Source organism: Heterodontus francisci, chromosome 25 (assembly GCF_036365525.1).
Source record: "Heterodontus francisci isolate sHetFra1 chromosome 25, sHetFra1.hap1, whole genome shotgun sequence".
NCBI lineage: Eukaryota > Metazoa > Chordata > Chondrichthyes > Heterodontiformes > Heterodontidae > Heterodontus > Heterodontus francisci.
This window is the reverse complement of record NC_090395.1, coordinates 16,905,490-16,921,857: the sequence shown is the minus strand read 5'-3', so window position 1 is coordinate 16,921,857 and position 16,368 is coordinate 16,905,490. Positions and strand designations below refer to the sequence as shown.

Here is a 16,368-nt window from a genome sequence, read left to right as displayed (position 1 = left end):
AGCCCTTCCTCGGTGCTGACCCTCTGACAGTGCCGTGCTCCCTCAGTACTGACCCTCCGACAATGCACCCCTCCCTCTGTACTGACCATCCGAAACTGCAGCTCTCCCTCAGTACTGACCCTCTGACACTGCAGCCCTTCCTCGGTGCTGACCCTCTGACAGTGCAGTGCTCCCTCAGTACTGACCCTCCGAAACTGCAGTGCTCCCTCAGTACTGACCCTCCGACAATGCACCCCTCCCTCTGTACTGACCACCCGAAACTGCAGTGCTCCCTCAGTACTGACCCTCCGACAATGCACCCCTCCCTCTGTACTGACCCTCCGAAACTGCAGTGCTCCCTCAGTACTGACCCTCCGACAATGCACCCCTCCCTCTGTACTGACCACCCGAAACTGCAGTGCTCCCTCAGTACTGACCCTCCGACAATGCACCCCTCCCTCTGTACTGACCCTCCGAAACTGCAGTGCTCCCTCAGTACTGACCCTCCGACAATGCACCCCTCCCTCTGCACTGACCCTCCGAAACTGCAGTGCTCCCTCAGTACTGACCCTCCGACAATGCACCCCTCCCTCTGTACTGACCACCCGAAACTGCAGTGCTCCCTCAGTACTGACCCTCCGACAATGCACCCCTCCCTCAGTATTACAATGGAGTGCCAGCCTCAACTCTGTGCTCAGGTGTCTGGTGTGGAACTTGAACCCACTCCATTCTGACTTGGAGGCAGAATTAATGAGACTGGTTGAGAGAATAAAATCAAGAAGTTGACATGACTTCTGAGGATGTTAGTTACAATGGAAAACATGATCCAATCACAGCAAACGTGTCGTGATGACCTATTAACGGAATTAACAAGCACGCAATGAGGATCAAATCAACGTCCTGTCCACTTACCCCCGTTTTTTTGTCAGCTTTCTGAATTGTGTAGCCACTGATTTCGGCATTCCCATTGTCTTTGGGGGGTTCCCACTCCAGTGACACGTTAATTCCCCACACGTCCAGCATCTTCAAATTCCGTGGAGGTCCAGGCTTCTCTACAAGGTTAATCACAGTTGCCTAGTCAGTGCTGTACCTTGTCACATGTTTCTAAGGGGGTAATCAGGCCCTTTAGGGTGCAGAGGAATTGGGATGAAACCCTCTTCCACCGTTTGTCCCCTCTCACAGGCTCCCACGCCAACCACTGACTCTTAAGAGTGGGGGTCTCGATGGACATCCCACCGGTTATGCTTTTAGTACAGGTAGTGACAGTGTTCCGCGAGGAGCTGGTGCAGGTGAAATATAGGTGGGCATCGGACAAAGCAACTCCTGGTTGAATTTGGAGCCTTGTCCGCATTGTGAGAAGCTTGGTACCTGTACCTGTCCCTTTGCTCAGCCAGGCCCGGAGAAGGCAGATTACCACAGTCATTGCCAGGTGGGTGTGCCAGGGACCGCAGAAATGGCGGGTGCAGCCACATTTGCTGCTGATCACCCTAGCAAGACTTCTTTCATCCAATCCCATGTGTCGCGTAGCATGCTGGGTTTGGGAGGCTTGTGAACCTTCCAGCATTTGGGTTAGACTGGCAGTCCGATCTCAGCGTGATGCCCCTGGGCTTCAGCTGGCACAACCATTAGCTTTTACTGATACCAGATTTTAATTTTTAACTGAATTTAAATTGTCAAATTGTTGCAGTGGGTTTGGAACTCGTAGGAACAGCAGGAGGCCATTCAGCCCCAAAGCCTGTCCCGTCACTCAATTAGATCATGACTGATCTGTATCTGAACTCCATTTACCCGCCTTAGTTCTGTTCATTCCCTTGCCCAACAAAAATACACAACTCGTAACAGAAAAAAGAATAAAAAGAATAAGTGGATTTCTAAAAGTGCTTTTCACACTGTCTGGACACCTGAAAGCTTTGCAGCCACTGAAGTCTTTTTGAAGTGTAGTCACTGTTCAATGTGGGAAATGGAGCAGCTAAGTTGCACACAGCAAGATCCCATAAGCAGCAATTAGATAATGAATAGATCATCGATTTTCATGATATTGGTTGAGGGATAAATATTGGCCAGGACACCAGGGATAACTCGACTGCTGTTCTTCGAAATAGCACCATGGGATCATTTACATCCACCTATTAGGACCGACACGGCTTTGGTGCAACATTTGATCTGAAAGACGACACTTCTAACAGTGCAGCACTCCCTCAGTAGTGCAGTGGCATGTCGGCCTGGATTTTGTGGTCAGGTCTCTGGAGGGGGGCCTTGAAGCTACATCTTGCTGACTCAGAGGTGAGAATGTTCCCACTGAGTTGACACCATTATATTCCTGTGCACTGCTAGCAGCCACTTCTAATTTCAGTGCATTTGTGATCACCATATTCACAAGCAATATTGATAATTATTATACAATTGCATACCCACAATCTGGATGTCAATGACCACTTCATCCACCAGTGTGTCTATCTGGGCTGCCAGCTTGTATTTGCCAGAATCCTTCCTCTCCACCTTCCTGATGAATAAGATTGTGTCCCCGGGGCTATTACGGATATTGACACGGGCCGTGTCCACAGGCTGCTCATCTTTCATCCAGGTTATGGACGGTTTAGGATTGCCCTAAGCACATGGAAGGAGAAATGTCCTTTTAGTGAGGGACATGAATAAAAGTCCAGCTGCTGTGAAGGTGATGGTCACTGTCTGTTCAGTCAGATTGCTTTGTAAAGGAGCTGTGATTGCAGCATTATCACCAGCAGTCTCAGGAAAACTGATGAGTCTTTTTTCATGGATAAGACAAGCTGAGCACAGGGCACCATGGGAAAGATCCACAGTGGCAGTAGGATCAGCAGAGTGCAGAAAACAAACACTGAGCGAATCTGAGAGTGTAATGAGTAAACATGGGGCAGGAGAACATCACATCATAAAGAGGGGGGGGGTAAGTTAGAGGTAAATATTTAATTTAACCTACTTAAACTAGATCAAGTAATTGAGTCTTAAGTTTATTTCCGGCAACTTCCAGCTACTCGTCTAATCAATAGAGACATTGTAGGGCAACTCAGTCTCACTGAATGCCCATCCTGTGCCAAGCTTCTCCTGTCCTGGACAAACAAATGTGCAGGAACTCTCATCAGCTGGAGGAGCTCGAGCTCCAGGTTACAGAGCTTGGGCAGTAGCTACCATCACTGTAGTGTATCTGTGAGCTTGACATCTATATACCTGAAATCGCAACATCAGGTCTGGCAACGTTTCAGGTCAGTGACCTTTCAACATTTCACCATTTCAGGAGATGGTGCAGGACAGCAGGCTTTAGACTTCTGAGACATTGGGACCAGTTCTGGAGGAGATGGGACCTGTACAAGGTGGATGGGTTGCACCTCAACAGGTTTGGGACCAATAACTTGGCAGGGAGTTCTGATGAAAGGTCACAGACCTGGTGTTGCCAGACCTGATATTGCCAGAACTGCTGAGTATTTCCAGCACTTTCTGTTTTTATTTCAGATTTCCAGCATCTGCAGTATTTTGCTTTTTTAAAAAAGCTTGGCAAGGAGGTTTGTTGGTGCTGTTAGGGTAGGTTTAAACTAGCTTGGCAGGGGGATGGGTACCGGAGCATAGATTCAGAAGGAAATGGAAGGCAGGATATTAGTAAGTGAGTATGGAAAGCAGATGAAACAAAAGCTAGAAAATAGACAACAAAGGAGTTGTTCAGTGATTAGTGGTTTATACTTCAATGCAAGGAGTCCAGTGAATAAGGCAGATGATCTGAGGGTGCAGATAGACACTTGGAAGTATGATATCCCAGTCATTACTGAAACATGGCTTAAAGGGCAGGAATGGCAGCTCAATATTCCGGGTTCCAGGGTTTCAGACAGGATAGAGAGGGGAATAAAAGAGGTGGGAGGGTCACAATATTGGTTAAAAAACAATCACAGCTGTGAGGAGGGATGATATGCTAGAAGGAGCATCAAATGAGGCCATATGGGTTGAACTGAACAACAAAAAATGGGCAATCACATTTCTGACTATACTACAGACCCTAAAGGATAGGGAGATAGAAGAGCAAATATGTTGGCAAATTGCTGAGAAGGATTTCAGCTACCCTCACATTAACTGGGATAAAATCAGTGTAAAAGGTATAGAGGGTGCAGTATTCTTAAAATGCATTCAGGAGAACCTTTCTTTAGCCAGTACATAACAAGTCCAACAAGAGAAGGAGCAGTTCTGGACCTAGTTTTAGGAGCTGGAATGGGGCAGGTGGAAGGGGTATCAGTGGGAGAGCAAAAGTGTACTGAAAATAGCTACCTGAAGATAAACCAGTGTCAAAGAAAGGGAGGCATTCAAGGAGAAGAGAGAAAGGGTTCAGAACAAATACGTTCCCATAGAGAAAAGGGTGAACCTCCAAATCTAGAAACCCCCGCTTCCCCTCCACCCAGATGTCTAGGATGATTCAGAGTCGGATAAGACAATAAAAGGGAAACCTGCAGAAAATGCAGGGGTGAAATTAGAAAGGAAATCACAAAAGCTAAGCGACAGCAAGTAAAATCGAGGAAAACCCAAAGATGCTTTAAGGACATAAAGAGCAAAAAGGTCACTAAGGAAAGAGTCTGGCCGATTAGAGACCAACAAGGTAACTGTGTGTGGAGATGGAAGAGATGGGTAGGGTTTTAAATGAATACTTTACATGGACCTGATTGGCGTTTTTCCAAAACAGCAAGGAGTGACCTCAGAGAACAGCAGGTAGGTGATTGGTTGATGAGTATTAGGTTTTTATTTAAAACTAGGGCAGTGGTTTAAACTAGGACCCGGAAACTATAAAATACTGTAATAAAATTTTAGAGTTAGTACTTGCATGTACCCCAATAGAGGCCTTTCAAAAAGACCTGCTAGAAAAGAAAGGCATAACGTAGATGCACTACTAAATGATGGAAAGAAATTTGAAACCATCATGACTGGTGCCTACAGTTACAAGCGTTGGGGACTGCTATGATAACTGGCATGGTAATCAAGGCTCAGAAGTCTGCTAAGCCTTGTGGTAAATGTGGCCTGACTCACCCAATTTGCAGTTCTCCGGTAGAACCAGGACCTCTGCCAAGCTTGTACCATGCGAGGACACTGGGCAAGGCAGTGCAGAAGGCCGAGCTCAGATACTGCACACAGGAATAGTGGCAGATCACATGTAGAGCAAACGTCTGCAAGACAGGGTGGCAAATGCAACAAAAGGTATGCCAACACGCAACAAAAGCCAAAGCAGGTACATCAGGTCAGCAGAGAGACAGATTGCCAGGAGGACATGGATGAAGAGTGCACTCGTGTCAACAGCGAGCAAGCATTTCACATAGTTAATTTGGATCAATATGTCCATGCTATTATGCAATTTGAGGCATTTGCCATGATCAGGATTATATGTGCACAGAAAAGTGGCAGGCATAAGCTCAGAGTAAAAATCAAAACTGGAGCAAGTGCAAATATTCTACCCCTCGGTATACTGAAGGACATGTACTTAAAGAACCTCCTCTACATTTTAAACAGCGTTAAACTTATTCACTTGCAAATAACATTTTGTTTTAATCATGTATGATTAGTCAGAACCACAACATCATTGTATATTATACATATGTTTTTATCTTTGGAAAAAAAGGGGATGTAGTGGGACGACCTTAAGAGCTGTAAGTGAAGGTCACCAGAGGAAGTGATGCTGCATCACACATGACAGGGAGTTGTGGGCGTAGCCTGACAAAGTGAGGTGTTTTTAGATGTGGCTCGTGGAGTAACTGTTCACATATATGTTCTAACCCACATTTGCTTTGAATATTCCATGTAGTCCTGTGAGTCTTACAATAGTTCACGTATCAAAGGAACAAATAATATTACAGGTGGTTGAGGGCGTGGGTTTGGAAGGTGTTGCTGAAGAAGCCTTGGTGAGTTGCGGCAGTGCATCTTGTAGATGGTACACACTGCTGCCACTGTGCATCGGTAGTGGAGAGAGTGAATGTCTAAGGTAGTGGATGGGGTGCTGATCAAGCGGGCTGCTTTGTCTGGGATGGTGTCGAGCTTCTTGAGTGGCTGCACTCATCCAGGCAAGTGGAGAGTATTCCATCACACTCCTGACTTGTGCTTTGTAGATGGTGGACAGGCTTTGGGAAGTCCAGAGGTGTGTTACTCGGCGTCAACTTCCCAGCATCTGACCTGCTCTTGTAGCCACAGTATTTTTATGGCTGGTCCAGTTAAGTTTCTGGTCAATGGTAACCCCTAAGATGTTGATGGTGGAGGATTTAGTGATGGTAATGCTATTGAATGTCAAGGGGAGATGGTTAGATTCTCTCTTGTTGGAGATTGTCATTGCCCGGCACTTGACTGGCACAAATGTTTCTTGTCAATTATAAGCCCAAGCTTGAATGACGCCCAGGCCTTGCTGTATGTGGGCATGGTCTATGAATGTTACTGAACACTGTGAAATCATCGGCGAACATTCCCGCTTCTGAACTTGTGTTGGAGAGAAGGTTATTGATGAAGCAGCTGAAGATGGTTGAGCCTAGGACACGACCCTGAGAAACATCTGCTGCGATGTCCTGGGGCTGGTTTCCAACAACCACAACCATCTTCCTTTGTGCAAAGTATGACTCCAACCAGTGGAGAGTTTTCTCCTGATTGGCATTGACTCCAGTTTTGCTAGAGCTCCTTGATACTATACTCGGCCAAATGCTGCCTTAATGTCAAGGGCAGTCACTCTCACCTCACCTCTGGAATTCAGCTCTTTTGTCCATGTTTAGACCAAGGCTGCAATGAGGTCTGGAGCCGAGCGGCCCTGGCAGAACCCAAACTGAGCATCAGTGAGCAGGTTATTGGTGAGTAAGTGCCATTTGGTAGCACTATCGATGACATCTTCCATCACTTTGCTGATTAGATTGATGGGACAGTAATTAACTGGACTGGATTTGTCTTGATCTTTTGTGTACAGGACATACCTGGGCAATTTTCCACATTGTCGGGTAGATGGGACTGGTTCTGGGGCAGGTGGAACCTGTACAAGATGGATGGTCTACACCTCAACAGAAGAACTAACATCCTTCCAGGAAGATTTGCCAGTGCCGTTGTGAAGGGTTTAAACTAACTTGTCAGTGGGATGGGAACTTGAGGGGTAGCTCAAATCGGAAGGAAGTAAAGCTGGTAACAGGACGTAGAAAAGTAGCAAGTGACATTAGAAGGCAGGCGAAACAAAGGGGAGCATCAACTAGGCTTAGAATGCAGAATAATGTCAAGAAGTTGAGGTTAAGGGCACTCTACCTGAATGCACACAGCATTCGCAACAATGTAAATGATATAAAGACATAAATAGAAGTAAATGGTTACAATCTAATTGCCATGATGGAAACGTGGTTCCAGGGTGACCAAGACTGGGAACTGAATATTCAAGGATATTCAACATTTAGGAAGGACAGGCAAAAAGGATAAAGAGGTGGTGTTGTGCTGATAATAAGGGATGGGATAAGTACATTAGCAAGGTAGGATCCAGACTGGAAGAACAAAATGTGGAATCTGTTTGGGTGGAGCTAAGAAATAACAAGGGGCAGCAAACATTTGTAGGAGTTGTTTATATGCCACTAAACAGTAGTGTTCATGTGGGGCATGGTATTAATCAGGAGATTAGAGAAGCATGTATCATGGGTAATACAGTAATCATGGGTGACTTCAATCTGCATATAGACTGGGTAAGCCTAATGAGGCACGAATGCTGTGGAGGAAGAGTTTCTGTAGTGTGTTAGGGATGGTTTTCTAGAGCAGTATGTTGAGGAACCAACTAGAGAACAGGCTATTTTAGATCTAGTATTCTGTAATGAGAAAGGGCTAATTAATAATCTTGTTGTAAAAGAACCTTTAGGGATGAGTGACCATAATATGACAGAATTTTGCATTATGTTTGAAAGTGAGGTACTTCAATCTGAAGTCAGGGTGTTAAATCTGAACAAAGGAAATTATGAAGGTATGAGGGGGAAACTGGCTGAGGTGGATTGGAAAAATACATTAAAAGGTATGACAGTACATAGGCAATGGATAGTCTTTAAAGAAATATTACATAGTTTACAGCAACTATACATTCCATCGAGGCACAAAAACCCCAAAAGTAAAGGCAGTCAACTGTGGCTAACAAAGGAAGCTAAGGGTTGTAGCAGATTAAAAGAAAAGGCCTATAAAGTTGCCAGAAATAGTTGCAAACCTGTGGATTGGGAGGATTTTAGAATACAACAAAGGAGGACCAGGAGACTGATAAAGATAGGGAGAATACAATATGAAGGTAAGCTAGCAAAAAACATAAAATCGGACTGTAAAAGCTTCTATAGGTACGTAAAAAGGAAACGTTTGGCTAAGACAAATGTGGGTCCATTACAGGCAGAGTCAGGAGAATTTATAATGGGGAATAGAGAAATGGCAGAGAAGCTAAATGATTACTTTGTGTCTGTCTTCACTGAGAAAGATACAAGGAATCTCCCATATTGCTGAAAATGGAGACATGTTGTCGATACTTTTCATCTTGCACTCATCAGGACAATCGCAAGAATAACCAATGTAAGGGAAAACAACAACTTATACTGCATGAGAAAAGAGTGCTGATTGGTTGGCAAGTGAACTCTGATTGGTCGAGGCATTGCCATGGAGAAAGCACCAGTTTACGGTGACTGAAGTTAACTGCCAAGCTTTGTTTGAAATTTAAACCAAGCAGCTTGACTCTGATTGGCCAAGGCATTGCCCTGATGAATGAACCAGCGAATGGCTGTCACTTATTTTGTTCAACTGAAACAGGCGCATTGTTTGTACATTCTCTTTCTGTCTGCATAGAACAGGGCCCTGTGCATTAATATATGTAGCTTCCAGTATGTGCAACTGCGCCACACTGCGAGCCCTACTGACAATCTTAAATTGGTTGTCAGCGTAATTCTTAGCACACAGGAAATAAATGAACTGAAACTGTTGCGAGCATGGTGAATATCTCACTACTAGTTTTCCCTATGTACAGCTATGGTCACCTGACATTGTTTGCGGAAACAAGGTAGGGACTTTCCTCCACTTGGTAATCGAGAAATGTAAGATTCGAATGAGACAGACAGGACTGTCCTATTTTTCCAACCAGTGGAACAGCCTCTGTAAGAATGCGTACAGAATAGGAAAAGACCATCCAGTGCATCAAGCCTGCTCCTTCCACTGTCCATGGACATCTACTTGATCCATTTAATTCCCTGGATAAATTCTGCAGAATTTTCTCTTGATCCCCAAAAGTTATAGAGAAAAGCTTTGGGATATCCATCCATCTCCACACTCAACCCTGGCAGGTGACACACTACAGATGAAATTTTCTTGACTACAGCTGTACAGGAACCACTGAGTTCCAGAATATGCAGTTAGTCCTCCCACAAACAAATGATTATCAGACCCATTCCTAACCAAATGTTTATTGAGTTCTTTTTTTCTGAAGCAGCTAAAATGTAGGTTACCTGATGTGTCAGGGTTGTTCTGTCTCATAAAGGACAAAAGCGAAGTCCAAATAGAAGTTTGCTGTTCATGAAACCCTAACAAATCATTAATTCAACAACATTTCGACCTAATAATATAACTATAAGAAAATCAAAGTAAGGACTACAAGTAGAGAATAACACCCAGAATTCCCAATGGATCTTATCTGCTTTTCTGCTGTAACTTTAGTGATTGATGGAAACCCTGCAGAACATCCTCAATGGACATTCAAGCAGTTTCTCCAGGAGTTCTGTCAATACTACAGTAGGAGATTGGAGAAGTCCTGACATTTGGAGAAGTAGGTTAAATGTAAATCACTACCAAATGTGAGGATTTTAGTTCCATGTGGAGGAAGAATGCTTCTGGTTTTGATTAATTTTCATAACTTGTGGTGAGTTGGTTTCTGTAAACACAAATTAAATTCATTCCATGTTTGCATGTTCCTGTAAAAAGGTTATGTTGGGGAAAACAGAAAGTCAAATTAATCAAATTAAACCTAGGAAAGCTTCAAAAGCACAAAAGCAAAGTGCAAACACCACCACTGCATGTCCTTGTTGTATCGTAGGTGACCATCTGGACTTGCATGTATTGTGACATCATTAACATTCATTTGTTCACCAGTGGAGCAAGATGAGATCATCTGTTAATCCTGCTTTAGGAAATTGTGTTTTCAGTCGTGTTTTACAAATACAGAGCTTCATTTAGTAAATTGCCCTCCCAGAAAACACACCTATGTGCCAAGTTTTGTATATCACAATTTAGCAATTCTTGAGCAAAGCTACTCATTATTCCCCAATAGAAATGAGGTTTGAAGGTATTAATGTATGGAAATAGCAGGAAGGCTTAAATGCAAGTTAAAAATCTGACTGAATAGGTTTAATGGACAACATTTTGAAAGTGATGTTTATAAGTTATAAATCATCAAAAGCTCAGTTATTAGAATAGTTAGGTGCTTGATGGCTGGCACAGACACGATGGGCCAAAGGGCCTGTTTCTGTGCTGTTTAACTATGACTCTATGACAGGGATTATTTAGCAAATGTTGTCCAATCGTGGAATCACATCTAATGTTGGACACTGTGTTTTGAGTTTTGCAAGCACGGACTGTTTGGGTACGGCCTGTCCCTTGCCCGTTGAGAACAGCAGAAGTGACATGTTGTTTGATACGATCCGCCAGTCTTTGGGATGTACGGCCTATAGACCTAGCATCAAACTGGCATTGAAATTCATGTATCACATTACTCATTTGTGTGATAGGCAGGAGGTCCTACATTGTGCCTGTTTCAGCTGAACAAAATAAGTGACAGCCATTCGCTGATTCATTTCTCAGGGCAATGCCTTGACCAATCAGAGTCAAGCTGCATGGTTTAAATTTCAAACAAAGCTTGCCAGTTAACTCAGTATTTTGCTTTTATTATTGCCAGTTAACTGTCAGTCACCGTAAACTGGTGCATTCTCCATGGCAATGCCTCGACCAGAGTTCATTTGCCAACCAATCAGCACTCTCTTCTCATGCAGTATAAGTAGTTGTTTTCCCTTGCGATTGTCCTGATGAGTGCAAGTCTCTATTTTCAGCAATACTCAAGTTCTGTATTACTAAACGACTAAATCTCCCAGAATTAGAGATCCAAGGGATTAGGGGAATGAAGAATTAGTAAGAAAGTTCTATTGGAGAAATTAATGGGGCTGAAGGTTAATAAGTTCCCAGGACCTGATATTCTACAACCCAGAGTGTTGAAAGAGGCAGCTATGGAGATAGTGGATGCATTGATGATCATCTTCCAAAATTCTATAGATTCTGGAGCGGTTCCTGAAGATTAGAAGGTAGCAAATGTCATCCCACTATTTAAGAAGGGAGAGAGAAAACAGGGAATTGCAGACCTGTTAGCCTTGTAACAATCGTTGGGAAAATGCTAGAATCTACTCTAAAGGATGTGATAAATGGATACTTGGATAATAATGATCTGATTGGGCATAGTCAACTTGGATTTATGGATGGGAAATCATGTTTGACGAACCTGTTGGAGTTATTTGAGGATGTTACTAACTTAATTGATAAAGGGGAGTCGTTGGACATATACTTGGATTTTCAGAAGGCTTTTGATTAAGTCCCACACAGGAGGTTGGTTAGCAAAGTAAAGCACATGGGATAGGAGGTAATATACTGGCATGGATTAAGGACTAGTTAACAGGCAGAAAGCAGAGAGTAGGAATAAACGGGTCATCCTCGCATTGGCAGGCTGTGACTAGTGGATTACCGCAAGGATCAGTGCTTGGACCCCAGCTGTTCACAACATCAATGATTTGGATGTGGGGACCAAATGTAATATTTCCAAGTTCACAGATGACACACTAGGTGAGAATGTGTGTTGTGAGGAAGATGCAAAGCAGCTTCAAGGGGATTTGGACAGACTTAGTAAGTGGGCAAGAACGTGGCAGATGGAATATAATGTGAAAAAATGTTATCCACTTTGGTAGGAGGAATCGATGTGCAGAGTATTTATTAAATGGTAAGAGATTAGAAAGTGTAGCTGCACAAAGGGACCTGGGTGTCCTTGTCAATAAGTCACTGAAAGCTAACATGCAGGTGCAGCAAGCAATTAGGAAGGTTAATGGTATGTTAGCCTTCACAGGAGTAGTGAAGTCTATCAGGGGAAAACAGCAGCAGCAGCCAGAGCAGTGGCACCACGGCTGGCACTGTTGTTCAGCAGGGAGGGACAAAGCGCAGAAGAGCAATAGTTATAGTGGACTCTATAGTCAGGGGCACAGATAGGCGCTTCTGTGGACGTGTAAGAGACTCCAGGATGGTATGTTGCCTCCCTGGTGCCAGGGTCAAGGATGTCTCTGAACGGACAGGGGGCATTCTGAAGGGGGAGGGTGAACAGCCAGAGGTTGTGGTACACATCGGTACCAATGACATAGGCAGGAAGAGTGATGAGGTCCTGCAGGGGGAGTTTAGGGAGTTAGGTAGTAAGTTAAAAAACAGGACCTCTAGGGTTTTAATCTCTGGATTACTCCCTGTGCCACGTGTCAGTGAGGCTAGAAATAGGAAGATAGTGCAGCTAAACACGTGGCTGAGCAGCTGGTGTAGAAGGGAGGGTTTCAGATACCTGGACCATTGGGCTCTCTTCAGGGACAGATGGGACCTGTACAAGAAGGACGGGTTGCATCTAAACTGGAAGGGCACAAATATCGTGGCTGCAAGGTTTGCTAGCGTCACTCGGGAGGGTTTAAACTAGTGTGGCAGGAGGGTGGGAACCAGAGCAGTAGGACAGCTAGTGAAATAAATGAGGGGGAACTAGTAAATAAAGCAGTAAGACTAAGAGGAAGAGCAGGCAGGGAGATGTTGCTGAGCACAGCGGGACTGGTGGTCTGAAGTGCATTTATTTCAATGCAAGATGTATAACAGGTAAGGCAGATGAACTTAGAGCTTGGATTAGTACTTGGAACTATGATGTTGTTGCTATTACAGAGACTTGGTTGAGGGACGTGCAGGATTGGCAGCTAAATGTTCCAGGCTTTAGAAGCTTCAGGTGGGATAGAGGGGGATGTAAAAGGGGTGGGGGAGTTGCATTACTGGTTAAGGAGAATATCACAGCTGTACTGCAGGAGGACACCTCAGAGAGGTCATGCAGCGAGGCAATATGGGTAGAGCTCAGGAATAGGAAGGGTGCAGTCACGATGTTGGGGGTTTACTACAGGCCTCCCAACAGCCAGCGGGAGGTAGAGGAGCAGATATGTAGAAAGATGTTGGAAAGATGTAAAGGTAACAGGTTGTGGTGGTGGGTGATTTTAACTTCCCCTATATTGACTGGGACTCACTTAGTGCTAGGGGCTTGGATGGGGCAGAATTTGTGAGGAGCATCCAGGAGGGCTTCTTGAAACAGTATGTATATAGTCCAACTAGGGATGGGGCCATTCTGGACCTGGTATTGGGGAATGAGCCCGGCCAGGTGGTCTAAGTTTCAGTGGAGGAGCATTTCGGGAACAGTAACCATAATTCCATAAGTTTTAAGGTACTTGTGGATAATAGAACATAGAACAGTACAGCACAGTACAGGCCCTTCGGCCCACAATGTTGTGCCAGCCCTTTAACTTACTCTAAGATCAAACTACCTACTTACCCTTCATTCTACTGTCATCCATGTACCTATCCAAGAGTCGCTTAAATGTCCCTAATGTATCTGCTTCTACTACCACCGCTGGCAGCACATTCCACGCACCCACCACTCTCTGTGTAAAGAACCTACCTCTGACATCTCCCCTAAACCTTCCTCCAATCACCTTAAAATTATGCCTCCTGGTGATAGCCCTTTCCTCTGGGAAAAAGTCTCTGGCTATCCACTCTATCTATGCCTCTCATCATCTTGTAAACCTCTATCAAGTCACCTCTCATCCTTCTTCGCTCCAATGAGAAAAGCCCTAGCTCTCTCAACCTTTCTTCATAAGACATGCCCTCCAGTCCAGGCAGCATCCTGGTAAATCTCCTCTACACCCTCTCTAAAGCTTCTACATCCTTCCTATAATGAGGCGACCAGAACTGTACACAATATTCCAAGTGTGGTCTAACCAGGGCTTGATAGAGCTGCAGCATAACCTCGCGGCTCTTAAACTCAATCCCCCTGTTAATGAAAGCCAACACACCATACGCCTTCTTAACAACCCTATCAACTTGGGTGGCAACTTTAAGCGATCTATGGACGTGGACCCCAAGATCCCTCTGTTCCTCCACATGACAAAGAATCCTGTCTTTAAGCCTGTATTCCGCATTCAAATTCGACCTTCCAAAATGAATCACTTCACACTTTTCCAGGTTGAACTCCATCTGCCACTTCTCAGCCCAGCTCTGCATCCTGTCAATGTCCCGTAGCAACCTACAACAGCCTTCCACACTATCCACAACTCCAGCAACCTTTGTGTCATCGGCAAACTTACTAACCCAGCCTTCCACTTCCTCATCCAAGTCATTTATAAAAATCACAAAGAGCAGAGGTCCCAGAACAGATCCCTGCGGAACACCACTGGTCACCGAGCTCCAGGCTGAATACTTTCCATCTACTACCACCCTCTGTCTTCTATGGGCCAGCCAATTCTGTATCCAGACAGCCAAATTTCCCTGTATCCCATGCCTCCTTACTTTCTGAATGAGCCTACCATGCAGAACCTTATTAAACGCCTTGCTAAAATCCATATACACCACATCCACTGCTCTTCCTTTATCAATGTGTTTTGTCACATCCTCAACGAATTCAATAAGGCTTGTGAGGCATGACCTGCCCCTCAGAAAGTCATGCTGACTATCTCTAATCAAACTATGCTTTTCCAAATAATCATAAATCCTGTCTCTCAGAATCCTCTCCAATAATTTGCCCACCACCGACGTAAGACTGACTGGTCTATAATTCCCAGGGTTATCCCTATTCCCTTTCTTGAACAAGGGAATAACATTTGCCACCCTCCAATCATCTGGTACTACTCCAGTGGACAGTGAGGACGCAAAGATCATCGCCAAAGGCACGGCAATCTCTTCCCTCGCTTCCTGTAATAACCTTGGGTATATCCCGTCTGGCCCTGGGGACTTAACTATCCTCATGTCTTTCAAAATTTCCAGCACATCCTCCTTCTTAACATCAACCTGTTCGAGCATATCAGCCTGTTCCACGCTGTCCTCACAAACGACCAGGTACCTCTCACTAGTGAATACTGAAGCAAAGTATTCATTAAGGACCTCCCCTACCTCCTCCAACTCCAGGCACAAGTTCCCTCCACTATCCCTGGTCAGCCCTACCCTCACTCTGGCCATCCTCTTGTTCCTCACATAATCCTAATTTTCCTTAATCCTACCCGCCAAGACTTTTTCATGTCCCCTTCTAGCTCTCCTAAGTCCATTCTTCAGTTCCTTCCTGGCGACCTTGTAACCCTCTAGAGCCCTGTCTGATCCTTGCTTCCTCAACCTTAAGTAAGCTTCCTTCTTCCACTTGACTAGCTGTTCCACATCTCTTGTCATCCAAGGTTCCTTCACCCTACCATCCCTTCCTTGTCTCATCGGGACAAACCTATCCAGCAGTCGCAGCAAGTGCTCCCTAAACAACCTCCACATTTCTGTCGTGCATTTCCCTGAGAACATCTGTTCCCAATTTAAACTCCCCAGTTCCTGCCTAATAGCATTGTAATTCCCCCTCTCCCAATTAAATATTTTCCCATCCCGTCTGCTCCTATCCCTCTCCATGACTATAGTAAAGGTCAGGGAGTTGTGATCACTATCACCGAAATGCTCTCCCACCGAGAGATCTGCCACCTGGCCTGGTTCATTGCCAAGCACCAAATCCAACATAGCCTCCCCTCTAGTCGGCCTAAGGATAAGGATAAGAGTAGTCCTCGGGTGAAGGGGCTAAAATGGGGGAAGGTTAATTATAACAATATTAGGCAGGAACTGAAGAATTTAGATTGGGGGCAGCTGTTTGAGGGTAAATCAACATCTGACATGTGGGAGTCTTTCAAACGTCAGCTGATTAGAATCCAGGACCAGCATGTTCCTGTGAGGAAGAAAAACAAGTTTGGCAAGTTTCGGGAAGCTTGGATAACACGGGATATTGTGAGCCTAGTCAAAAAGAAAAAAGGAAGCATTTGTAAGGGCTGGAAGGCTAGGAACAGATGAAGCACTTGAGGAATATAAAGACAGTAGGAAGGAATTTAGGCAAGGAGTTAGGAGGGCTAAAAGGGGTCATGAAAAGTCATTGGCAAACAGGATTAAGGAAAATCCCAAGGCTTTTTATACATATATAAAGAGCAAGAGGGTAACCAGGGAAAGGGTTGGCCCACTCAAGGACAGAGATGGGAATCTATGTGTGGAGCCAGAGGAAATGGGTGAGGTATTAAATGAGTACTTTGCATCAGT

At 44.7% G+C, this 16,368-nt stretch overlaps 1 protein-coding gene across 1 annotated transcript in view; it reads right to left on the bottom strand.

Annotated features, from left to right (window-relative positions):
* mybpha (myosin binding protein Ha) overlaps window positions 1–16,368 on the bottom strand; it is a 278,659-nt gene that overhangs the window by 230,356 nt on the left and 31,935 nt on the right. Inside the window, exons 5-6 of the mRNA XM_068057618.1 lie at window positions 2,391–2,586; window positions 892–1,031 (exon numbers count right to left, since the gene is read on the bottom strand). Coding sequence (XP_067913719.1) covers window positions 892–1,031; window positions 2,391–2,586 — 336 coding nt within the window. The remainder of the gene's footprint in view (window positions 1–891; window positions 1,032–2,390; window positions 2,587–16,368) is intronic.